This window comes from Gorilla gorilla, chromosome 1, assembly GCF_029281585.2.
Source record: "Gorilla gorilla gorilla isolate KB3781 chromosome 1, NHGRI_mGorGor1-v2.1_pri, whole genome shotgun sequence".
NCBI classification, from domain to species: Eukaryota; Metazoa; Chordata; class Mammalia; order Primates; family Hominidae; genus Gorilla; species Gorilla gorilla.
The window spans coordinates 31,987,580-32,015,470 of record NC_073224.2 but is presented as its reverse complement, the minus strand read 5'-3'; the positions used below and the strand labels follow the sequence as shown (position 1 = coordinate 32,015,470).

At 39.3% G+C, this 27,891-nt stretch overlaps 1 protein-coding gene across 4 annotated transcripts in view; it reads right to left on the bottom strand.

Moving 5' to 3' along the window:
* Nucleotides 1–277: 277 nt before the first annotated feature.
* TGFB2 (transforming growth factor beta 2) overlaps nt 278–27,891 on the bottom strand; it is a 98,652-nt gene continuing 71,038 nt past the window's right edge. For 2 of the 4 annotated variants that reach the window (XM_004028414.5, XM_004028415.5), the window contains 5 exons: nt 10,068–10,200; nt 9,834–9,944; nt 8,136–8,313; nt 6,786–6,939; nt 278–3,066 (listed from right to left, as the gene is read on the bottom strand). In XM_004028414.5, the coding sequence (XP_004028463.2) occupies nt 2,908–3,066; nt 6,786–6,939; nt 8,136–8,313; nt 9,834–9,944; nt 10,068–10,200 (735 nt within the window). In that variant the 3' untranslated portion in view covers nt 278–2,907. Of the gene's footprint in view, nt 3,067–6,785; nt 6,940–8,135; nt 8,314–9,833; nt 9,945–10,067; nt 10,201–27,891 lie in introns of those variants that run through there. The other 2 variants (XM_055379535.2, XM_063708125.1) reach the window with 1 other exon arrangement.

Genomic DNA, 27,891 nt, shown 5'->3' with positions numbered 1-27,891 from the left:
TCGGCAGTCAAGCTGGATGGAAACTAAATCTCAAACAATTACCAAATAGCAATAAATAAGGGAATAAAAAGACTGCACAGGGATTTCTTCTATCCTTGATGGATATGGCCTGACTCTTGTGCTTTAAAGCATTACTTCTGAAGTGACTATCCTTAAGGGAGAAAGCACAGAGGGCAATCGGAAAGGTGGTATGACTTTTCCAGCTTGAGATAGTCTTATTGCATCACAGGTGTTTTCTAGACTCGATGATGGTACTGATAGGAAAAAGACATCCACATATCATCGAAATAATTTATTTACCACTAGAGCACCACAAAAACAGACATACATCGTGTTAAAATACAGCGTAATTGGTCATCAAAATACAAAACAGCTAATCTTATATTCCATTTTTTAACCATGCCAACGATCAAATTGTACTGCTGATTAACACAAAAATAATTGCTGCCCACTTGCCTACTAGCACTTCACCCTTTCCTTCCCACCTCCACCCCCCTCCCATGGCAATATTTACTTATGGGAAATAAAGACCTTATAGAACCCCCAAATTAAAAAAAAAAGATTCAAGAGATCTTAGAGCATTTAAAATATTATCAGTGCATTCATGAGGAAAGACAAAATAATACAAAACAAAATGTCATCCTATCTGAGAGGAAAATGCCTGCAGAAATAAAAGTGATTTACACATAATAGAAAAGTGGAAGACAAAAAATAATCAACACACACTCAAATCTGGGATTTGGGTTACATCCAACACAAGGGCTGTTTACTATTATGGCATCCCATCTCTTGCTTTTCCAGTTTTCAAACTTGCAAATCCAATTCTTTAATTAATGGTCAGGAAATTCCAAAAAAGAAGTAGACCATATCAAACAACTTCACTTTGGATTCCTGCCTCCTTATGCTGCTCTTTAGGTGAAACTGCAAATATTCCATTGCTTTGCCTATTAATTTTTATTTTAAAGCTAAATAAGCGACAAGTGATAAACTGACATATTCTATAAACCCCAACATGAGGATACCTCTTCTGCAATGATGTGGCAAATTATTTATTAAAGCAAGGTAAACTTTAGCCTCAGATATAGATAACTCTCACTCAGAGGAAAGAAAGAATCTTTTGATCATAGGAAAAATTGGCTTGTGCCTTTTCCCCTTCAAAGAACATTTATAAAAACCTTATTATAACTTCAGTGAAATACACAAAATGACTTATGCTGACCTGGACTTTTTTCCCCTTTTGAAAAATCGACTAAAATATATATCTTTCAATTTCCCCCTGAATATTAAAAACCTGACTAAAGAAAAAGATGTTTCCTATGAAGTGTCCTCTTTGTAATAACAATAGGATTTTACAAAAATATTGATTAAACCAAGGTAGAGAAACTTTTTTTTAACTCAATCAAGATTCTGAGTTTTAGTTAGAACCCTAAATCCTTGCTAAAATGAAAACATTTTACTTCAATTTTCTATGTATCTATAACATTCCTCCTTTTCCTAACATAAAAATTTGTTAATGTCTGACTTGGTTAGTAATGATGCTTGGAAGATGAAGACCACTGAACTTGAACCCGTCTTTTCTGTGAAAGAAAAAAAAAAGACAAGTGGACCCAGGTAGCTTATGTCATAATAATGAAAGGAACACAAGAGCACAAGTAGGGCAAATGTTATTAAAAAAAATGCATTTGTAGTGCAAGTCAAAATATAGGGGCTTTACTCAAAAGTACTGGCCAGCTAAAAGAAACATACATTTGTGAGTGATCATTAAAAAGAGCCCAAATTTAAGTCAATCTAAATCATAGTTGACATTATTACAGAATATAAAAAATATGGTAAAAATTTACACATTACACATAAAGTAGTTAATGTTTGATTTAATGTTTTGCAAAAGAGATCTGCAGATGTGTTTTCAATTATGCTGGCTTCTATATCCATCTATTTTAATAATATAGGTATGGTTACATATACCAAAACAAAGGAAAAAACCTATAGCATAGCTATACAGCAATATTTTAAGGTCTGAAGTTTGACCAGTACATGTCAAAACATTTCAACATTTCACTGGTTTACTAAACTGACAAAGAACCATTTACAAGTAAAAAGAAAAAAAAAACTTACAGACTTATTCTGACTGAAAGTTTCTTTTATTAACAGGCTTTTTAGTTTTTGGACCTTACAAGAAGCTTCCTTAGGCAGCTGGTACATAACATGTGTTTTCAGGGTCTTTATCTTAATGCAGACTTTCTCGGTCATATAATAACTCACTTGGGTTTTCATCCCATTAATATGACCTCTTTTTTTCTGGCTCGTTTGAGTTCAAGTTCCTTAAGCCATCCATGAGTTTCTGGCAAAGTATTTGGTCTCCACTTTATACACCTGTTTTATTTTCCAAGGGCAATGAAACGTTCATTATATAGTAACACACAATAAATAACTCACTGTTAACTCTAAGAGTAAGAATGGGAAGGGTGCCTATTGCATAGCAATACAGAAAAATCAAGTGAGGCGCGGGATAGGAACGGTACGTACAGCAACTCCACTTAATGGGATTTTCCTGTTTTTTGTTGTTGTTGTTGTTGTTGTTGTCGTCGTTGTTCACATAATTAACACTAATAAATTCTTCCAGTGTTTATTTTTTTCTTTAAAAAAAATTTGCTTCTTGTCTCTCTCACTTACAAAGTAGGTGAAATGTAGAATAAGGCCTTCAACTTTTTTTGTGTCAGATGCCAGTTTTAACAAACAGAACACAAACTTCCAAAGTGTCTGAACTAGTACCGCCTTTTCAAAAATTTTTTAACACTGATGAACCAAGGCTCTCTTATGTTTTCTTGTTACAAGCATCATCGTTGTTGTCGTCATCATCATTATCATCATCATTGTAATTTTGGTCTTGCCACTTTTCCAAGAATTTTAGCTGCATTTGCAAGACTTTACAATCATATTAGAAAGCTGTTCAATCTTGGGTGTTTTGCCAATGTAGTAGAGAATGGTTAGAGGTTCTAAATCTTGGGACACGCAGCAAGGAGAAGCAGATGCTTCTGGATTTATGGTATTATATAAGCTCAGGACCTGAAAGGACACAGGAGAGGAGAGACAACATAGGGAAAGACGGAAAATGAACGCAATTCGTTTTTTAAAAAAATTCCACATTGTTAGCAGTCACAGCACTGAGTAGGCAATTTAAAATTATTTTTGGTTGCTAATTTCCTAAATTACAGTCAAACTGATATGTGACCTTAGCAATCATCAAAGTCATTATTTTCCCACACGGAACTCGTTTTCCACACATCTTAAGCAAATGATTCTGTAAGAGTCAGATTGGAAAAAATTGCTCATTCAACAGATTTTCCCAGTTTTTCCAGTAAGTCTTTCCTCTGATCAGTGCTTGGCTGCACATACATCCTAGATCCCCACAAAACTTGATCCTTATAGCATTTGGTCTTATTTCTACACTACTCTGTAAATGAAGTTGTTTCTTGAGTATACATTTCAATCCCATCTAGATTAAGAGCTCCCTCCAGATCAGGAACTCTACAGACTTTGCTTTTATCTTGTAGCCCTAGTAAGTCTTCTCTGGACAAAATGAGATTCATGTACTAAGTGAAGAAATGAATACATGAATAAGTAGAAGAATAAAAAGTTTTATCAAAGCTCTCATAAGAGCTTTAATCTACCTTTGGGTATAGAAAAAGACACCTGTATGCAATGTGAAATCTTTCTACAGGCTGGGCACGGTGGCTCACGCCTGTAATCCCAACACTTTGAATGATCACTTGAGTGTGGGAGTTCAGGACCAGCTTGGACAACAGACCCAGACCCTGTTTCTTTAAATAAATAAATAAGGAAGGAAGGAAATGAAATCTTTCTACGTTAAGTGTCTCCTCAGGCCAATTTAAGGTATCCTCAATTTTCATTAAAAAAAAAAGCCTCTTTTTTTACCATTGCTTCATAAACACAATGATGCTAGGAATGACATAAAAGTGATCTCTAAGATCTCCTATAAGAAATAATTATTCACTTTCTTACATTTTGCTTAAAACGATCATAATCATAATCACAATCATAATCAACCCTCCATTAACCTATGCGGTAAATGGTAGTTGCTGAGTTGGAGGAGTTAATGGCAAGTCTGAAAACAGAATGAAGAGACGGTTCTATAATTAGCCTTATACCTTCACCCCCATTCTGTATCACAGGGGTGTGAGACTTTTACTAATGGAAGTATGTAAGTTCCCCACTGATGATACAGAGACATTTCCAAGGATGCCATTAATGTGTTAGTCAAACAGCAAGTGACCTTTTCCTCGAGATTCACTGCAATTTTTTCAGCCTAAGACAGAAGATCTGTTCAGCACAGCAACACTGACTACTTTATTAAGCTACCTCTGGCTTCTTGGGTAACTGTCCAAACCACATATTTGTGACCATGACAGTTATTCTTCCTCTCTCCTTGAAAAACAAGCATGGTCTCAGCCTTCACACACTCCCTCTGTGTATCAGAGAGGAGAATTATGTTTCTACTTGGCAACAGGGCCTTGCCCACATTACAGCTACTGCTGCCGCAGCCCAGAGGAGGCAGCCTGGCCAGAGAGCTCAGACAAAGGGACAGGCATGAGCAAGCTTCCCTCACATGGCCAAGCACACGGTCGCCCCCGAGTGCCAAAGTCTACAGGGGAGTTGGGAAAACAGCTGAAGGAAGGGGAGCCGTATTTGTCAATTTAAATTCCAGCATATGTAGGTATTTATAAATAAATATACTTTATGCTCCATGAACACATGATTTTCCATATGAACTAAAGAGGAATTTTTATAATACAGATTGTCTAAAATAATTGATAACCCCCAAACTCATGAATTCAGCTGAATGTAGTATGTGATCTTTTTTGGCAGCTGATCCATTTTCCTACCCTGCAGTGAAGGCAATTTTTCTAATGCTTCTTTAATAGGGAGATTTACAGAGGCATAAAGAGCAGAATAGAAACCCTAACGTGTAACCATATTTTAGGAATTAAACCCAGTAAGATAGAGCAAATGGAGGCCTGGTTATAAAACAAGGAAGCCTGCATGCCAAGCCTCGGTTTGTCACTAATTTTCTGTTTGGTCTTGGATATCATCTAGACTACATGGTCTAGACCCCAATTTCTTTTTTTTTTTTTTTTTTTTTTTGAGATGGGATCTCACTCTGCCACCCAGGCTGGAGTGCAGTGGTGCGATCTCGGCTCACTGCAACCTCCGCCTCCTGGGTTCAAGCGATTCTCTGCCTCAACCTCCCGAGTAGCTGGGATTGCAGGCACCCGCCACCATGCCTGGTTAATTTTTTTGTATTTTTAGTAGAGACGGGGTTTCACCATCTTGACCAGGCTGGTCTTGAACTCCTGACCTCGTGATCCACCTGCCTCGGCCTCCCGAAGTGCTGGGAATACAGGCATGAGTCACTGCGCCCGGTCCCCAATTTCTTTAAGGAAATGAAAGGGTTGGATAAGATGTCCTTTCTATCTCTAAAATCCTGATGAGCCATCAAGAGGAAGCATGTGAACAAATATCATTATTACATAGAAAAACTCTTCTCTAATCTTGCTGGAAACCCATACCATCCAATCTGGGAATTACCTTCTGAATTAACTCTATCTTCATTGAAACAACTTGATAAAATACTCAGATTCTCATTTACTTTGCGTTACATTAAAAAAAAAAGTAGAGAAACGAATTTTCAAGTCATTTTCATGTATATCATCTTTTGTACTTCATATCAACTCTTGAGTTTGGCATTATTTTTTTAAAGATAACTTTTAATACAGACATTCCTTCTTACTGATAAGAAACTGAGGTTTAGAGATGTTAAATTACATTCTAACTGTCATACATTAGTAAATTGATAGTGTATTTACTAATAATCACACACTCCCAGGCATTAACTGAAATCCCCAATGTTCTTTCTAATATAACAGTCTCTGATGGAGATGATAGCAGATTTTTTTTTTTTAGATGGAGACCTGGGTCCCTTCACACTTTATCTATATATGATACTATGTGACATATTGATTCTAAAAAGGGTGTTTTTTTTTTTGGCTATTTATGCTTATAGCTGTTAAGAATATAAAACTTATGGAGGCAGTGAGTAGAATGATGGTTACCAGAGGCTGGGAACAGGGTAAGGGTGAAGAGAAGTTGATTAATAGGTATGAAAATACAGTTAGATAGAAGGAATAAATTCTAATGTTTTATAGCACAGTAGGGTTACTATAGTTAACAATAATTTATTGTCTATTTTAAAATAACTAGAAGAGATGATCTGGAATGTTCCCCAAATGAGGAAATGATAAATTTTTGAGGCGATGGATATCCTAATTACCCTGATTTCATCATTACACATTGTATACATGTATCAAAATATCACATGTACCTCATTAATATATGCAATTATGTATCAATAAAAATTATTTTTGAAAAAGAATATAAAATAAAGAAAAAAGTAAACAAAACTTCCCTCCAGTTGTTTATAACTGGGCAGGTGAGACTTATGGTTTGTAACCTATCAGTGTCACTTTCTGATTTCACCTACAGTTAACATTCTTCCTCCTCATCTATTAGGGGAGTTTCTTGCCATTATTTTCAATGGCAAAAACCGCGAATACTTTTGCACCAACCTAATAAAAGATTTTTCTCCAGTACCCATACATGTGTGATGGTAAGACAGCACGAGGTTAATTACAACTCATTTGGAAATACTATCAGCAGGTGCACATGGTAACCCAAGAACAGAGGCAACAGGTAAGCTGAACACTCACCCTGCTGTGCTGAGTGTCTGAACTCCATAAATATGGGCATGCTCCAGCACAGAAGTTGGCATTGTACCCTTTGGGTTCGTGTATCCATTTCCACCCTAGATCCCTCTTGAAATCAATGTAAAGTGGACGTAGGCAGCAATTATCCTGCACATTTCTGGTAAAAAAAAAAAAAAAAAAAAAGCAATGGAGATTTTAAAGCTGATTCACTACCCTCACTCTACCACCACCTCACCCCAAACCAGAAAAATGATTCATTCATTTATTCAACAAACATCTAATGAGCAAATATCATGGGCCAGGTTTTAATGGCTTTATTGTAATCTCAAGCGACTTTCATGATAGGGTGTTATGTGTGGTGATTTGCTGGACTGCTTGCCCTTATGAGTTCTATACCCTGACTTCCTTGTCTGTGACCTGGAAAATCATACATTTACCTTCAGATGACCAGATATAAGCAGGGAGTGGCTGGGCATGATGAAGCCCTTTCCAATCAACACTGGGCAGTTCTGCCATCCAGCCTCTATTGCCCCTTCAAATATAAAATGAAAGAAGTACAACAGCAATTTTCAAACAACCATCTAAGGCATTTTCCTTTGAGAATTGATCCTTTGTTTCACCACATGTTCTCTGATCTAGGAATGAACCAGAGATCAAGAAACATGGAGTCTTGCTGAGGGCAACCACTGGATCTGGCAACCAAAAAGTGCCACTTTACTCATGGCCTCTGACATTTTGAGCACTTCATCAGTGAGGACCCTTCCCTGTCCTGTACCTCTCAAAATAAGGAAAGAGCCCTCCTCTTACTGAGACCACATAAGAACATTCACATTCTCCCTCCATGCACTCATGTGGGAATGGGAAATAAATTCTTCTTGCTTCTCTCATATGCTGTTGCTAAAGGTGTGACACACGGCATTCTCCTGCTGTCTCATCTCTGTTACTATGAAAGAAGTGTGACTATCAGCACTTGGACTTGGTGAGGATGAAGGCATCATCCAGATGGTGGGTCTTTCTTAATTAAGGAGTTGACATCACGCACCTCAAATAAGCTTTTATTTGTTCTGAGGAGCAGAGAGCTTGTTTTCTTCTTCAGTACCAGAGAACTTCAGAGGAATTTTGGGGAAAAAATTCAGGGGGCTAGTTTTCTCCCTTCACACTTGGTTCACTGCTAAAGACCTGATGAATATAAGCCTCTGGGAAGAATGGTATTATGAGACACAGGAGCTGTACTGCACTCTACCTGGCCTTAGCAGTGAGTTCCACTTGGGTCAATACACAGTAGAAGAAAGGGCAAAGGCAGTGTAAGAGTTAACAGATGCAATTACTTGGTTTTATTTTTCTTTCCTTTACCTAAAGCAATAGGCCGCATCCAAAGCACGCTTCTTCCGCCGGTTGGTCTGTTGTGACTCAAGTCTGTAGGAGGGCAATAACATTAGCAGGAGATGTGGGGTCTTCCCACTGTTTTTTTTCCTAGTGGACTTTATAGTTTTCTGATCACCACTGGTATATGTGGAGGTGCCATCAATACCTTGAAAAAATGCATTTGGGTAATAAACATTTAGCTTCACCTTCATCAAATATAGTCAGCCATATTTTTTTCCTTTGTATATTGTCACAAATAGCAGTGATGACCACCAAAGCAGCATCAGCTGGCAACAGTTATTCCCCATGGAAATAGATATGGCACAACAGGACTACGACTAACCCACGTGACAATTAACACTTCTAAATGGGGCTCTTGTCAGAAGGCAGTTCGGTGTCAAAGCCAGGGCTGTTGGTTATGAAAGTCACTACAGAAGCAGTCTTTGACCTATAGTCCAAGGGCAATCTAGGCAGTTTATTTTAGTCAATCCTCAGTTTAGGCTGCGTTCAAGCCCTCAACAACTGAACACATGGCAATAGAACATGCCTTGTCACCCGCTGGTTCACACTCTTCCTAAGACTACTAAACTCAAAAGACTTTCCTAATGAACATAAACTGAGACTTAACTGAATTGGAGTGAATTAGGTTCAAGTGAAACAGAAGTCACCCTCACCTAATGCTGTTTTGGGAAACTGTGAAGAAAGGGCTTTTTCATTTATTTTATGGCATCCTCAACACTTTCCTGATTCCATCTGAGATTTAGAAACTTGAGCTCCCCAAAGCATGCTCAAGAGACTGCCAGTTTAAGCATTTAATCTCCACACTCCAGAGAATCATGACTAGGTTAGAGACTGAAATAAATCTCTAGACCTCTGGGAGTATTTTTCCATGCGCGAGGGCTGCTGTAGTCTTCTAAAAGTGGATGGAGGTCCTGGGTGATGTTAGGAGGGCAGGGAAATCAATTCTCTGGCCTGGCATTGTGGGCAGATGCTGTATTGGCACATAGGCATGGATTCCTCTCACCTCTCATCATCCAACAACTCATCATCTAATACATGAAGTGACTTGAGCCCTTGGGATCTCCTCACTCTCCATGACTTTTGTCCAACTTACTTAAAGGTAAGCGTGGGGAAAGCCAAAACATTTTTATGTGTTTATAAACTAATATAAAATTCTGATAAGGAACCCACTTGAAATACTGGGTATGGACTAGAAAATGTGGAATGTTCTTATACATGGAAGGTTAGTTATGGAAGCTGTAGCAGGAGGAGACTCCTTTCTTCTGTGAAATACGGTTGTCAGTTCCTGACATTTGGTTTGGGGGATTATCAATGAATTTTCTTAAATACATTCTATCTTTCTTTATAATATCAGTATAGATGGAAAGTTGGTTTGCTACAATGAAGAACAAAGGCCTTAACTTACTACCGGAGGGTTAATAAGTTAATCAGTTATTATTGACCAAGTCATCACTGGGCATTGAGAATTATAAACTGGGAACCTATTCCGTTCTTCCAATCCTTTCTCCCTTCACATATGTATATCCAGCCATATCACTGTCCAAATGAATGAAACTCCCCAGGCCTTACCAGTCTCATTTTCACATGCAAACTGATTTTATCCCCCATGAGATTATCAATATAGACCCTTCCCTCCCCCACCTCATATGACCAAGTTTTGGTTACCTGCAAATCTTGCTTCTAGTTCTTCACTTTTATTTGGGATGATGTAATTATTAGATGGTACAAAAGTGCAGCAGGGACAGTGTAAGCTTATTTTAAATCCCAGGTTCCTGTCTGGAAAACATTAAGTCGAGGAGGTCATTTGTATGTGTGTCTATACCCTTAAATCTGCAATCAATTTAAAGTAACTTAGGGATACTGAACATCTTGGGAGGAAAAGAGAGAGTGGCTTGTAACCTTTATGGTGAAGCCATTCATGAACAGCATCAGTTACATCGAAGGAGAGCCATTCGCCTTCTGCTCTTGTTTTCACAACTTTGCTGTCGATGTAGCGCTGGGTTGGAGATGTTAAATCTTTGGACTTGAGAATCTGGAGGGGAAAAGAGCAAGAGAAAAGGCTGAGTTGGCATTCTGACAGCATGACTAAACCAAAACTATTAACAGTGTTCTAATTCATTACCTAAATTTAGCTCTACTGTAGTATAGCCATGCATTGTCATCTCAATAGCATGGTCACATGCATAAAAACACAACACCAGGCTATTTGCCATGAAAAATATAGCTACTAAATCAGCTGCATGTTATGATAAAGGTGACAGGAACCATAAAGCCAAGTGTCTAAAAGAAAGTGACAGTAATTATTTTACTTTGCTGACATAAGCTTTGCAAGATTTCAGCCATAAATTCTATGCTATTAAGTTAATGGTTTTCTTGTTCTGCTTCCCTACTTATTTAATTTGGGGAGTTGGGGTACAGGAAGAGACAAGAGGAGAAGTCCAGTTCAGAGGACCCAGGCTCACTCTCAAAGGCCCTGAATTATAAATCTCCTTCTAATAAAGAAAGAACGGTCCTAACCTTGGTTTCCAAATCCATTGCCATTAAAATACATGTCATGCCTCAGCTTTTGAGGTAAGTCCCTAGCTGGGATATTTTACTCTTAATGTGATTTGTTATGATTTATAAAGGTATTCCATCCCCTGCAGACTCAGAATGAATCTAAGCAGAAGTAGTTTGGTATGGTGCATAGATGAATATCTGAAAGCAAACCAGCCTAAACACTGAGGCTTTAGAAAGATGTATTTATCACAGGCTGGGCATGGTGGCTCACTGTAATCCCAGCACTTTGGGAGGCTGAGTTGGACGGATCACTTGAAGTCAGGAGTTCAAGACCAGCCTGGCCAACATGGTAAAACCCTGTCTCTACTAAACACAAAAATTAGCCAGGCACAGTGGAGCGCCTGTAATCCCAGCTACTCGGGAGGCTGAAGCAGAACAATCACCCGAACCCGGGAGACAGAGGTTGCAGTGAGCCGAGGTGGCATTACTGCACTCCAGCCTGGGCGACAGAGTGGGATTGCCTCTCAAAAACAAAAAAAAGAAAAAAAAAGAAAAAGTTAACATTTCAAGAAAGGTGTATTTATCTCAAATGAGTAAAGCGCAACTGTAGTATGTTCCTAGGTTTCGACAGTAAGTGAATATTTTAGGTGGTTTTAAAAAAATTCTATTTTGAAATGATAGTGGTTTTAGGAACTAAATCATGATTCTAAGTCTACTATAGTAAATCCCTACTGAAACCCTGTATGCTGCCTTTCCTCAGTACTTAGGGGTTCAAGCTGTCATTTTTGTACTACTCTTCCTGATTTTTGTACTACTCTGTTTTGTGGTCATTCCATACCTATGGGCTTGGTCTCTCCAGCAAATTCATAAAACTTCCCAGGTCAGGGATCATGTCTTCAATTTGATATCGTTTCAAACCATAGCACTCAACTGAATCAACGTCTATTAAACGTTTATTTCAGTATCTAGAAGATTTATTAGCTATCCTTTAAACCTTGTAAAACAAAAATGCATCATCTTTCCACTCATCTGAAAATGTACTTTCCTTCCATGTGTGTACATGATTTGTTTCAGGTAATTTGGCAAAAAACGCTTCCTAAAATACTTGCCATAATGGTAGACTTTTTTTCTGGATTAAGTAAGCATAGAAAAGGAAGGAGATTCATACAATTAGACCCTTGGATGCCCTCATGAATTTTACACAAGTCTTATTCTACAGATCTGCCCCTGTGGTCCAAAAACTCCACTAAAAGAAGAGAATGTGGAGGCAACAATGACTCTATGATAGGTAAGAAATGTTCTTTGCGAATTAAAGAAAGCAGATAAATATGACTTGAGGGCTGGGTACACTATGCTCTGAGCTTGGCACACATTATTTTATTTTATTTAATCCTCAAAATGTTCCTGTAGGGTAGATTTAGGAAGCAAACTCAAGGAGGTTAACTAACTTGCTCAATGCCTCCCAGTGAACAAGTGTGAAGAGATGATCCAACTCAATCCCGAGTCATTTTCCCACTTCAGTGCTGGATTTTTAAAGGCCAAACAAGTTATTGAGTCAAGAAAACATTCAATGACAGAGGCAAAGATTTTTAAATAAGATTAAAATAAATGCTGGTACAAGATGAAAATATAAGACAGTGGAACGTATACACAATGAATGTTGGCATAAAGCTACAGCTTTAAAGATACAGCTTAATAGCAGTCCATCTCCTAGGAATCAAACCTTGCCTTGAAAATACTCCCAGTTGGGAAAGTAAGACATCACTTATCTAATTCTGAATAAATGGTATAATTAACCTACTGTGGAACAGGAATAAGAAAAACAATGGTTGAGAAGCAGTTTTCAGGCATTCTGATCTGCCTCATTGACTAAAAACTGGTAACATTCACAGAACTCATCGTTTTGTCTTTAAATTCTTCCCCTAGCTAATCTGCAACAGTGCATTTTTACAAAATGCTTTGCATATTTCTGTGCTGCTAATTAGCACAGTGTATTATCTTATTCGTATAGCTAACATTTAGACATACTACCTAGAACTAAACATTGTCTCCATTGATGAATTAATTACTTATGATATACATGTCAAATGTCTATGACATATACATACATATACATGTATATATGTGTGTATACATATGTCCAGTTTCACTAAAGACACAGAATTTTTAAAAATTATGGCCATATTGACCAAATAAGCAGAAAAGACACATAATGCCAAATCTATAGAAATCTTCCACCTTATAGAAAAGGAGTACATTTAGATTATCTTACTTGGAGAGAGTCCAAAGAGCAGCAAAGAGACTCTGAAGCTTTTTCTCTTTTAAATCCTACTAGGAGACTTACAATAAGAGCTTCCTCAACCACAGAGCACTGGTAGGCTCAGAAAATGGACAACCTCATCCTCTCACTTGGGTGAAAGGTCCTCTGGATCTTTTTCACTAGCTCCAGATTCAGGAACAGGCCACATATAAACCACCCAAGAAATACAGTTAGTTAGCTACATAATTCTCAAACACAGTAGCGACTTTTGTCTGGTGGATTTGTTGTCTTGAACATCATGGCCAAAGAGTTCTTAACCCACTTGTTGCATGTTAACTCCATTCTTCTTATCCAGTCCTTAGTGGAAACAGGAAACAGCTGCTTTCCGTCACTCAGAGAATATCCCTCATATTCTTGGAGACTATGATTAAGTCCCCCTCAGCGTGCTTGCTTGCTCTCTCTAAACTAAATAAACCCAGTTCCTTTAGACCATATTTAAAGGTGTAATTTCCCAAACCTTTAATCATTTGGGTTGCTAACAAGGATGAATGATGCTATATAAAAGTATTCCTCCTACAGCTTCATGATTTTGCTTCAGAACTGTCTAGAAAACCTTCTAATCACATCGTAAAGTCTTGAATCTTAACTTTAAAGGTATCTTCTTCCTAAGAATAGGCACAACCTCACTATCCTCTGTTTATCTCCCATTTATCACCCACACTAAATTGAACTGTAAGAGAAGAAGGCGTGGAAAATCAACCTGCTGCTTACATTCAAAAGTTTATACAGGAAGTGACCAGATCAGTCAACTTCCCATTCTATTTTAGCCTTTGCTGTCTGTCTTTCTCGGGTCTCCGAACTACAAGAGTATTGAATGTTAGTAGTTGTGGATATGTAGCTGTTAATTGTTTTCCTAGATTCATGAGTCATTTGCTTCTAAATTTCTTTATACTTTTTTTTTTTTTTTTTTGAGACAGGGTCTCACTCTATCACCCAGGTACAGTGGTGTGATCTTGGCTCACTGCAACCTCCGCCTCCAGGGTTCAAGTGATTCGCTCACCTCAGACTCCGGAGTAGCTGGGACTACAGGTGTGCGCCACCCATGCCCGGCTAATTTTTTATATTTTTAGTAGAGACAGGGTTTTGCCATGTTGCCCAGGCTGGTCTCGAGCCACCCACCTCAGCCTCCCAAAGTGCTAGGATTACAGGCTTGAGCTACCACGCCTGGCCTCTTTATGTATCTTATCATGACAAAGATAATTTAGTTGAATAGTAGAAGCTCTCTTAACTGGCCTCCCCTTAACTGTCCAGAGTAACCAGCATTCTCCATTAATTCGGTGTTTTATAATATATATTGGCTGATGCCCAAAGCACACTGGGGATCATTGGGGAAAGTTACTCTCCAAGCACTTCCAGTCTTACCAGTTGAGTTGTATGCTTAACAAATATCAATTTTATACATTTCTTTTTTCCCTAGAAAGCATGAAATGATATACATTTCTAAACCTGCTTATGACACTTGGACTTGTTATTGTAATTATGCAAGTTAATTAAATGGTCTAGAAACTGATGAAATGCAGGACCAAAAGTAAAGAGAGCTGTTTCTTCTCTGAAAGCCAGTTGACTGTCTTGGAAAGTCTTCATAAAGACAAGTTCCTATAGGAAAGAAAGTTTTCTGGAAAACAGTTTGCTAGTTCCTCAAAAAGGCAAACATTGAATTACCCCATGATCCAGAAATTCCACTCTTAAGATATATAGCCAAAAGAACTGAAAGCTGGCACTCAAGCAATACTTATACATCAATGTTCATAGCAGCATTACTCACAATAGTCAAAAGGTGGGAAAAAATTCAAGTACTCATCAAGAGATGAATGCATAAACAAAATGTAGTACACTCATCCACTAAGATATTATTCAGCCATAAGAAAGAATAAAATTCAGACACATGCTACATGACATGGATGAACTCTGAGGATTATGCTAAGTGAAATAAGCTGACACAGAAGGACAAATATTGTGATTCCACTTATAAAAGGTACTTTAAATAGGCAAATTCATAGAGATAAAAAGCAGAATAGGCCAGGCACAGTGGCTTATGCCTGTAATCCCAGCTCTTTGGGAGGCCAAGGCGGGTGGATTACCTGAGGTCAGGAGTTTGAGACCAGCCTGGCCAACATGGTGAAACCCCGTCTCTACTAAAAATACAAAAATTAGCTGGGTGTCGTGGCACACAACTGTAATCCCAGCTACTCAGGAGACTGAGGCAGGAAAATTGCTTGAGCCCAGGAGGCGGAGGTTGCAGTGAGCTGAGATCGTGCCACTGCACTCCAGCCTGGCTGACAGAGCAAGACTCTGTCTCAAAAAAAAAAAAAAGATGCTCATGGATAGGGAGAATCAATATCGTGAAAATGGCCATACTGCCCAAGGTAATTTATAGATTCAGTGCCATCCCCATCAAGCTACCAATGACTTTCTTCACAGAATTGGAAAAAACTACTTTAAAGTTCATATGGAACCAAAAAAGAGCCCACATTGCCAAGACAATCCTAAGCCAAAAGAACAAAGCTGGAAGCATCATGCTACCTGACTTCAAACTATACTACAAGGATACAGTAACCAAAAAAGCATGGTGCTGGTACCAAAACAGAGATATAGATCAATGGAACAGAACAGAGCCCTCAGAAATAACACCACACATCTACAACCATCTGATCTTTGACAAACCTGACAAAAACAAGAAATGGGGAAACGATTCCCTATTTAATAAATGGTGCTGGGAAAACTGGCTAGCCATATGTAGAAAGCTGAAATTGGATCCCTTCCTTACACCTTATATAAAAATTAATTCAAGATGGATTAAAGACTTAAATGTTAGACCTAAAACCATAAAAGCCCTAGAAGAAAACCTAGGCAATACCATTCAGGACATGGGCATGGGCAAGGACTTCATGTCTAAAACACCAAAAGCAATGGCAACAAAAGCCAAAATTGGCAAATGGGATCTAATTAAACTAAAGAGCTTCTGCACAGCAAAAGAAACTACCATCAGAGTGAACAGGCAACCTACAGAATGGGAGAAAATTTTTGCAATCTACCCATCTGACAAAGGGCTAATATCCAGAATCTACAAAGAACTTAAACAAATTTACAAGAAAAAATCAAACAACCCCATCAAAAAGTAGGCAAAGGATATGAACAGACACTTCTCAAAAGAAGACATTTATGCAGCCAACAGATACATGAAAAAATGCTCATCATCACTGGCCATCAGAGAAATGCAAATCAAAACCACAATGAGATACCATCTCACACCAGTTAGAATGGCAATCATTAAAAAGTCAGGAAACAACAGGTGCTGGAGAGGATGTGGAGAAATACGAACACTTTTACACTGTTGGTGGGACTGTAAACTAGTTCAACCATTGTGGAAGACAGTGTGGCAATTCCTCAAGGGTCTAGAACTAGAAATACCATTTGACCCAGCCATCCCATTACTGGGTATATACCCAAAGGATTATAAATCATGCTACTATAAAGACACATGCACACGAATGTTTATTGAGGCACTATTCACAATAGCAAAGACTTGGAACCAACCCAAATGCCCATCAATGATAGACTGGATTAAGAAAATGTGGCACATATACACCATGGAATACTACGCAGCCATAAAAAAGGATGAGTTCATGTCTTCTGTAGGGACATGGATGAAGCTGGAAACCATCATTCTCAGCAAACTATCGCAAAGACAGAAAACCAAACACTGCATGTTCTCACTCATAGGTGGGAATTGAACAATGAGAACACTTGGACACAGGAAGGGGAACATCACACACTGGGGCTTGTCCTGAGGTGGGGGGAGGGGGGAGGGATAGCATTAGGAGATATACCTAATGTAAATGACAAGTTAATGGGTGCAGCACACCAACATGGCACATGTATACATATGTAACAAACCTGCACATTGTGCACATGTATCCTAGAACTTAAAGTATAATAATAAAATAAATAAATAAAAAGAAAAAAAGAAGCAGAATAGAGGTTAGAGGTTAGTAGGGGTGTAGAAGGTAATTAGAAGGTATTGCTTAATGGGTACAGAGTTTCTGCTGGCGATAAAAAAAGTTCTAGAAATGGATAGTGGTGATGGCTATACAATATTGTGGTGAATGTACTTAATGCTGCTGACTTGTATACTTAAAGGATGGTTAAACTGTAATGTTTATATTACGTATATTTTATCACAATAATTTTTTTTCTAATTTTAGGTGTGAGAGAGACAGCTACAGAAGAAATAGTACGATAAAAATTTAGAAGAATCCTACACTCAGGTTGCTCAGCAATTGTCCTTAAACGTCTCTCTCTACTTCAGAAAAATAAAAATAGAAATTGTAGATGATGCACTATAAATGTGATTTATACAAAACAAAATGACATGGATTGGTAATTGGCACATCCATGTCAAAGAAAAGTCCTTGGCCTTTCACAAAAAAAACTCAGCCTCAGCATGTGAATGTGTGTGTATACATCCATAGGTACATACATATATATTTGTTTTAAGTTTTAAAAATTTAAGGTTTGCATCTCTCTCTTTCTGTTTCTCTCTCATATGTTTTTCTAATCCCTTGCTTTAACTGATTTTTTTAATCTTTAACTGACCAACAACTGTTTCTGATTGAATTAGAAAAGGGGGCTTCTCATGTATTAAAAATAAGATTTAGCTGTCTTTGGCTTAGCTGCCACCCACAGTGATGTTTGAATGCCACCTTCATTACATTACTGATATATAATCATTAGATATAATATGTGTGAAATACCCACATATCGCCTTCAGCAAGGCTCCAAGCTCTTCATTGAATTACACAACTCCCTACACAAAAGCATCCATTCATTTCTCTGCCATTGGAAAGCAGCCAACTGGGCAGTGGATAAAGGTGAAAGTCACTGATGTTACCCAATAGTTTGAGGGGGGAAAAAACAAGTAGAAGTCTAGATGCAAAATTATAGCCAGAAGAAATCTTAACCTTAAAATAAAAACGCTGTAAAACAACTCAGGATTTGGGTTAGACACTAAGGGCAACATCTCTTACACGTCTATGAGACATTGCAAAGAGTTATAAGAAAGCATTGGGAATTCAATGTTACTTTCCAAATTCATACATCAACAGATCCACAGGAGACCACGGGGCAATTCAATCAGACTTCTAATGCAAAGGGAATTTAACTATAGCGCTGTAGAGAAAAATTGACACCAGGTTCATTAGTGTGGGCCCATCTTGTTTTTAAATGCATTTAATGTTTTTAATGCTTTAAATATGTTTAATCATTAAATATCTTTAAGTGTATTCAATGTTTAAATGTATTTAAATGTTTTAAATATTTGCAGTGACTTCCAAGTAGTGATGAACAAATGATGAATCAAACATTCACTCTGCTGGCTGTGAGCATGAGTCTCTCAGATCTGCCTGACCTCAAGTCATTCACTTCAGCATTATGAAATACTAGCATTGGCAAGGCACTTTGAAACCATCTGCTTCAATCCAGTACAGTTCATTCTCTAACATCTCTTTGTCTAAAGGCCTCTCATGACCGTGAACTCACTATTTAATGAGAAAGGTCGTCCCCCTTTTGGACAATCCATATTGTTGAGATTCTCCATTATCTTGGACTTAAAATTTCCATCAACTAGTCTTCCTTAATAATAGCGCCATTGCCTCATATTTGTACAACCATTGTAGTTTTTCAAATATTTGAACTTTTTGCCATGTTTTTAGCCCTTCACAGAAACCTTGTGGGATGAACATCATGGCCCTTATTATCTGCATTCTAAAAGAAACAGAAGCCCAGGTCGGGCACAGTGGCTCACATCTGTAATCCCAGCACTTTGGGAGGCCGAGGTGGGCGGATTATGAGGTCAGGAGATCAAGACCATCCTGGCTAACACGGTGAAATCCTGTCTCTACTAAAAATACAAAAAATTAGCCGGGCGTGGTGGCTGGCACCTGTAATCCCAGCTACTCGGGAGGCTGAGGCAGGAGAATGGCGTGAACCCAGGAGACGGAGCTTGTGGTGAGCCGAGATCACAGCACGGCACTCCAGCCTCGGTGATGGAGCGAGACTCCAACTAAATAAAAAAACAAAAACAAACAAACAAACAAACAAAAAACGGAAGCCTGAAGCACTTAGGTGTGTTAACAAAGCCCTTCAGGAAGAGCCTGGACTAATGTCTTTCCCTCTTAATACCAGTGGAGAAAGCTTTCCAATATTGTTTTTCGTCCTCTGGAGCAAGATGTAAAATTCTTTCTTTTCCATGTCAGGCTGTAGTCACAAGAGGTGGCTTCCCTCAACTGATCCCTTTAAGGCAAAAGTTCAAGGTGTGTCACCATCTTTGTTAAACCCCTTTCCAATGTCTTCTTAAAATTAGTTCCTCAACAAACTCCAGATATGGTCTAACAGAATATGGAGATATACAGAACCTGTCAAATGTGAAGAGGGGAGTAGCTATTGCTTCCCTTGTTCTGGTCACTACTTTTAATGCAAACTATTTACTTTTGGCAGCAGCCACAACACATCATTGAGTCACAGAAATTTTTTTGTAAAATAAAACCTTTGTTCTTATTCACAAACTGTTGTTAAGTCAGATTTTTCCACTCCAAATCCTTTCTGGAATGAGGTGAAATAAAGAGAAAGAAATAATGCAAAGCAAGAAGGGAGGAGGGTTGGTCTTTATAGCCCAGTGGTCTCCAATGTTAGCCTGCTTCAGAAACATCTGGAGTGCTCATTAACACAGATTGCCAAGCCCCATCCCCAGAGCTTCTGATTTAATAGGATGAGGTGGAGGCCCAAGAATCTGCATTTCTAACAAGTTCCCAGGTGATGCAGAAGCTGCTAACCAGGGATTACTCTGAGAACCACTGTTGTAGCCTGTATTTATATAATTCATTTTTCAAACATAAATGCAAATTACACATATATATCTGTTAATGTTGAACTCTATTATCTGACCCAAGTTTTAGCCTTTTGGAATCTCTCTGAATTTTCAGTTTGCTATTCAATGTATAAGCTACTCTTCGGAGCCACAGAGCACCAGCAACAGTGCAGCCAATGTCTTCATCACGTTGGTGATAACAATGTTAAAATCATAAGGCCAAAACCAGAACCTGTTGCTGGCTTCTTAGTTACCTCCTTCCTGGTGGCCATTTCTGAAATCAATACTCTGTGGTATGCAGAGTATACAGCAGAAAAAAGTGGAATTTCACTGATTGACTAAGGGTCCTGGCCATCTGGGCCACCTGACAATCAATCCACTCCATTTACTCAGTGGTCCCTTAGAGTTCTTTGAAGAAGCCATAGGGCTGTGCCAAGTGCCTTTGAAAATCATTAGCGTAGCGAAAAGGTCCAGAGGCTTTGGAGTCAGACAAGCCTAAACTATGGCTTACTGGATCTATAATTCTCTCATCAATGAAAAGGAATAGTAAAACGCACCTTGTATGTTTGTCGAGAAAATTAAGTGTCTTGGAGTAGGGAGAGCATCAGTCACATTGCCTGGTATTCAATACGTGTGAGTTATTGTTATGATTATGTTCCTTACCTTGTCAAAAACTTTCAGAGGCTTCTAATGCCTAGTGAATAAACTCCAGATTCCTTAGTTTAGTATTGATAACACAACTGGCCACCAACCTATCATCTCACACGCGCCTTTCATCCCTAGAAGCCTAATCTAAACAATATCTCTAAAACATGGATTATGTACTCCAAACTTCCAAACTTTGGCTTCTAACTAGCAACCCTATCAGAATGCCTTTCCCTCCTCCAGTTTTCTCCTAAAAAAAAACAAAACAAAACAAGCCTTTCCACTCTTCTAATTCAAACTTGAAGCCCAGTTTTTCAATGACATGCTTACTTTCACTCTAAACTAAAGTCAGGTCCCTTTCCCTAGTTCCCCATGCAATGCTACAGGGTTTGCCGAGCATTTGGTCCCTTGCACATAGTGGCTTCAAGGGTAATGCTGGATGTTTGGAAATGTCCATTTCCTCCAATAGAATATTAAGCCCATAAAAGAGAGAGGGAAACATAAACTTATTTAAATCCCCACAAACCCTTATATTTTGGTTTGCTGACACTGGTAGAATACATATTCATTGATTAATTTTGGAGAAATCTGACTCTCTAGGTCAAAACCGTGTTATTAAAGACCAAGATTTTCTCTCAGGCAGACAGGCACAGAGAACACACTCCTGTGAGCATTTCTTGGCTTACCTACAGCAGGAACAAATGATTCTCCAACACATCACTCCCACATCCATACTCTGGAAGGCTTTCATTGGCTTTGGAGGAGCCTTTTACCCTCATTCAAAGTAATAATAATAATAACTAATAATATTCAAATATTTAATATGATCAGTTAATTTGTTTGTTCAGTCATTCATTCATTGCCAAGCATCTTGTATGCACTTGAGTCCTCATTTATTCATTTGTTTGATTTTATTTTATACCTCACTTCCTCCAGTTTAGTTCAACAAATATTAAGCACTGGCTGTAAGCAAAGCATTGCATCATACATATACCCCAGGATACTAAGATGGTGCCTGTTCTTAAAGGAGTGCATTGGGTAGTAAGGGAATATAGACATCTCAACAAAAACTTAAAACAATGTGTTCATAGGTTACCAGGAAATGTTACAGGCAGGGCATCTATCCTTGCCAGGTAGATGAGGTCAGGGAAGATTTCCTGTAGAGAGGAGAGTGTAAAACGATGACTACGAACATACAAAAAACTAGCACTAAGAGAACACAGTCCAGGTAATAGGGATGTGCTGGTTCATTAGAAAGGAGAACAAGGCCAGGTGTGGTGCCTCATGCCTGTAATCTCAGCACTATGGGACACTGAGATGGAAGGATTGTTTGAGCCCAGAAGTTTGAGACCAGTCTGAGCAACATAATGAAACCTCACCTCTATGAAAACATTTTTAAAAATTAGCTGGACATGGTGGTGCACATCTGTAGTCCCAGTTACTCAAAAGGCTGGGGCAGGAGGATCTGTTGAGCCTGGGAGGTTGAGGCTGCAGCGAGCCAAGATTGTACCACTGCATTCCAGCCTGGGTGACAGAGCAAGACTCTGTAAAAAAAAAAAAAAAAAAAAAAAAAAAAAAGAAAAGAAAGAAGAAAGAAAGAAAGAAGTAAGGAAGGCATCCTCCTCTCTCTTCAGTGCCCTTTTATCTTTTCTAACACTATATACTAGGATTTAGGGAGAGTTGGCTTGATAGGTGTATGGGTTTCCTAGAACTGTAGTAACAAAGTACCACAAACTGGGTGGCTTAAAATAACACAAACTTATCCTGTCACAAATCTGGGGGCTAGAAGTCTGAAATTAGGGTGTTGGCTGGGCCATGCTCTCTCTGACGCCTCCAGGGAGGATCCTTCTTTGCCTCTTCTAGCATCTGGTGGTTTGCTGGCAATTTTTGGTGTTCCTTGGCTATAGTTGCATAGCTTCAATTTCTGCCTTCATCTTCACATGGCAGGCTCCCTGTGACTGAGTCTTCACATGGCTGTCTTTTTATAAGGACACCAGTCATACTGGATTAGGGACCCACCCTCCTGCAGGATGACCTCATCTCAACTAATTATATCTGCAATGACCCTATTTTCAAATCAGATCACATTCCAAAGTACTGGGGATTATGACTTCAACATATCTTTTTTTTTATGTGTAGGGGAAGGGACACAATCCCACTTCTAACAGTACGGATTCATAAATTATACTGTGGGGAGTATAATGTTAAATCTAACTATGAGCTCCTTCAAAGCAAAAAACGTTCTTTCTCTCTCTTATTACCCCCACAGAGTCTTTTTCATGGCAGCTTACCCAATCCCTGCTTGGTATATTCTTATTAACTAACAGACTTCATTAGAAAGACACATTTGATCAAGTGACAAATAAGCCCCTGAACAATCGGTCTTTTATAGTGATAAAAAAAAAACTGCTTCTTGGAATTTTAAACACATCCAGAAACCCACCACAGAGATTATATATATCAAGAAGGACAGAAAGAATTATCAGACAGAATAAGCAATTTAATACTGTATTTTACCCTTTCTATTTATTTCATTATAAAAATGAAATGAGGGAGAGAAAGCAAGAAAGAGAATTTCCAAATAATAGCCAGTGGAGCTTTATAGAGAATCAGAACTGGGAACAGTGGCTTTTATTTCAAGGGGGCACAAACGGAGCTTTCTCTTCCTGTCTAACTGTAGCCTCCTTGATTATGCTGGGTCACTTCGGGGGTGCCTACCACACCGACACACTGCATGATTATCCTTCAGAAGTGGCTTAACACACCCAGTACTTACCTTGCTTCTGCCATCACCATGTCCTGTAATTGTCATGGCTCCTTTATAATTGCATCTGTCTAAGAGGTCGTAAGTAATGTATACCTGGCAAGAGCTTCATGAGGGCCTTCAGTCAGCTCCCATGGAATACACATCAGCCTCAGAAGACTGAGAATACAAGTCTCTTTGGAGCTCAGATAGCTACATTATTACATCACTACGTGAGCTCTTTCTCTTTACAGTACAGAGTATTACACATTGATATACACCTGTATTATACATACCCATGTGAAATTATGATACAGTATGGCATACGCAGACCTTTGATGACCTTTATGGAAATGTCACTAGATGTGCCTTCAAGTTACACACATACACACACACAACACACACGCACACACACACAAAAAAGTCTCTCCTCTGTGATGAAATACCTTATAATTCCCGATTGTTTCCTTCATTAAAAAAAAAACTTTACAGATGAACCTTTGTGCTGAATGCACATGTGCATAAACAAGTAAATCCATTTCTCCAGGTTGAAGGGATGAAGGAGTCCTTTGTGTGAACAGAAAGTCTGTCAGATGCTGCAGCTCAGTAGCATTCATGAGACCATCAGGTACAAATCACACAAAAGAGAAAAGGATTCAACTGGACTAAAGCCACATCAGTATAGACCAGGCGAGAGAGGGGTGCAGTACAATACGTAACGGTAGAATTTGAAGGAGAATTAAATCAAGACTGTACTGTCTTTTTCTTAGCTGAATTCCTACAGTCTTTGAGGCTGTACCACACAGCCCAGCACTATGAATTTTGACAATGACCTACCTATTTCCTGCCATTGAGGGAAAGACTGTCCACAAGACCTCAAGCTCTCTGGATCCATATCTTCTGATTTTTTATTTGACCTCCCCCTTCCAATTCCACTCTGACTTTAACACTAACACATGTGCACTTGGGGAGCAGACTTCTAACTTGATTCCTACCTCCTGGCACCTATAACATATGTGGCCTGTACTACAATTTAAGTGAGCACTTTAATTTGGGGCATGTGACTATAAACTAACAAGCCCAAATAAATAAATAAAGAGCTTGTTTTTTCTGAAAACATCAAGTTTATGGGGTACCCAAGAATATCAGTTTCATTAATTTATTACATAACTTTTTTTTTTACCTACATGGTTATTCTCTATTAATATTAAATACTTTATCAGAATTAGCTCTGAATAAGTCACAGAAGATGCATAGTTATATACATTTCTTTCTTCATCAATATTTAGATATCTTTAAAACAAATGGAGCAGAATTTCCAAATCCGAATAAATGAGTGATGTTTCTCAACAGAATCCCCTTATAAAGTTACATACTTATTTGAAGGACATTCCTTATAGTTGAATCTTATTTTGACATTTTAGTTAAATTCATTAAAAAACACTTATTGAACACCCACTATGGACCAGACACATCTCCAGTAGTTTATGGCTAGAGGTAGAGATAAGATTATAAACAACATAAAGATGGAATAGATCAAATATGGCAGATAATGAAGATTATCAAGGAGAAAAGCACAGTAGACATTGGGGCTAGGATGTGTTGGGAAAAGCGACTCTGAGATCTTAGGTACGGTGGCCAAAGAAGGTCTCCCTGAGCAGGTGGTCTCTAAGGAAAGACCTAAAGAAATAAAGAGAACCAACCATATGGGTAGTTAGGAAAAGCACTGTGGGTGGAGGGAACAGTGGCCACAAGCCACAGGAAGGAGTGAGTGCAGTGTCTGAGGAAGAGCAAAGAGGTCATTGACAAATGGGGGAGCCCTATGAATGAGGGGGAAATTATGGCTGAGGGGTGGGTGACTAAGGAACAGGTCAGAGCCAGCCTCCTAAGTCATGGTAAGGACTTGGCTTCTACTCAGGGTGAGATACGAAGCCACTGTAGAGCTTTAAAGAGAGGACTTTGATCTGACCAATATTTTATCAGGAATCACTTTGATTGCTATGCTGTAAACAGCTGCTGAGGGGGTGTATTAGTCCATTTTCATGCTGCTGATAAAGACATAGCTGAGACTGAGCAATTTACAAAAGAAAAAGGTTTATTGGACTTACATTTCCACATGGCTGAGGAGGCCTCACAATCATGATGGAAGGCAAGGAGGAGAAAGTCACATCTTAAGTGGATGGCAGCAGGCAAAGAGAGAGAGCTTGTGTAGCGGAATGCCTCTTTTTAAAACCATCATATCATGAGACTTATCATGATATCATGAGACTTATTCACGATTACGAGAACAGCATGGGAAAGACTTGCCCCCATGATTCAATTACCTCCCACTAGGTCCCTCCCACAACACATGGAAATTCAAGATGAGATCTGGGTGGGGACACAGACAAACCATACCATTCTGCCCCAGCCCCTCCCAAATCTCATGTCCTCACATTTCAAAACCAATCATGCCTTCTTAACAGCTCCCCAAAGTCTTAACTCATTTCAGCATTAACTCAAAAGTCCACAGTACAAAGTCTCATCTGAGACAAGGCAAGTCCCTTCTGCCTAGGAGCCTATAAAATCAAAAGCAAGTTAGTTACTTCCTAGATACAACGGGGGTACAGGCATTGGGTAAATATAGTCATTCCAAATGGGAGAAATTGGCCAAAACAAAGGGGCTGTAGGCCCCATGAAAGTCTGAAATCCAGCAGGGCAGTAAAATCTTAAAGCTCCAAAATGATCTCCTTAGACTCCATGTCTCAAGTCCAGGTCACGCTGATGCAAGAAGTGGGCTCCCATGGCCTTGGGCAGCTCTGCCCCCATGGCTTTGCAAGGTATAGCCCCCCTCTTGGCTGTTTTTATGGGCTAGTGTTGAGCGTCTTGTGATTTTTCCAGGCACACGGTGCAAGCTGTTGGTGGATCTACCATTCTGGGGTCTGGAAGATGGTGGCCCTCTTTTCACAGCTCCACTAGGTGGTGCCCCAGTAGAAACTCTGTGTGGGGGCTCCAACCCCATATTTCACTTCTGCACTGCCCTAGCAGAGGTTCTCCATGAGGACCCTGCCCCTACAGCAAACTTCTGCCTGGGAATCCAGGCATTTCCATACATCTTCTGAAATCTAGGCAGAGGTTTCCAAACCCCAGTTCTTTACTTCTGTGCACTCACAGGCTCAACACCATGTAGAAGCTGCCAAGGCTTGGGGCTTGCACCCTCTGAAGCCATGGCCCAAGCTCTATGTTGGCCCTTTTCAGCCACAGCTGGAGTGGCTGGGATGCAGGGCACCAAATCCCTAGCCTGCACACAGCACAGGGACCCTGGGCCAGGCCCACAAAACCACATTTTCCTCCTAGGCCTTCAGGCCTATGATGGGAGGGGCTGCCACGAAGACCTCTGGCATGCTCTGGAGACATTTTTCCCATTGTCTTGGGGATTAACATTTGGCTCCTCATTACTTAAGCAAATTTTTGCATCCAGCTTCAATTTCACCTCAGAAAATGAGATTTTCTTTTCTATTACATTGTCAGGCTGCAAATTTTCCAAACTTTTATTTTCTGTTTCCCTTTTAAAACTGAATGCCTTTAACAGCACCCAAGTCACCTCTTGAATGCTTTGCTGCTTAGAAGTTTCTTTCACCAGATACCCTAAATCATCTGTCTCAAGTTCAAAGTTCCACAAATCTCTAGGGCAGGGGCAAAATGCCATCTGTCTCTGCTAAAACATAGCATAGAGTCACCTTTGCTCCAGTTCCCAACAAGTTCCTGATCTCCATCTGAGACCACCTCAGCCTGGACCTTATTGTTCATATCACCATCAGCATTTTTGTCAAAGCCATTCAACAGGTCTCTAGGAAGTTCCAAACTTTCCCACATTTTCTGTCTTCTTCTGAGCCCTCCAAACTGTTTTAACCTCTGCTCATTACCCAGTTCCAAAGTTGCTTCCACATTTTGGGTATCTTTTCAGCAGCACCCCACTCTACTGATACCAATTCACTGTATTAGTCCATTTTCGCACTGCTGCAAGACTGGGCAATTTATAAGAGAAAAAGGTTTATTGGACTTACAGTTCCATGTGGCTGGGGAGGCCTCACAGTCATGGCAGAAGGTGAAAGGCACATCTCACATGGTGGCAGACAAAAGAAGAGAGCTTGTGTGGGGGATCACCTCTATTTACAACCACCAGATCTCATGAGACTTATTCACTATCACAAGAGCAGCATGGGAAAGACTTGCTCCCATGATTCAATTACCTCCCACCCAGTCCCTCCCACAACACATCTGAATTCAAGAAGAGATTGAGTGGAGACACAGCCAAACCATATCAAGGGGTCAGGGTGGAAACAGGGGGACCAACCAGGAGGCCACTGCCATGGCCCAGGTGAGGGACAAGAACTGCTTGGACAAGCATAGTAACAGCAGAGACATGGGAGGTGGTTGACTTTCAGAAATATAAGAACCAGTAAAATCAGCTGAATGACTTATCATTTTCCTCTTCCGTAGAACTTTGGCAGTCTCCAAAAATCAATACTACCTCTCGCAAATCCAGATTTGTCTCCTTTGGGGAATTCTCAAGTATGTATGCTGGACTCTGCCACAGTTCTAGAACAGGGGTTCCAAAAAATATCCTGAGTACTGTTGGCATTGAGAAAAAAACATACATGCTCCCTTG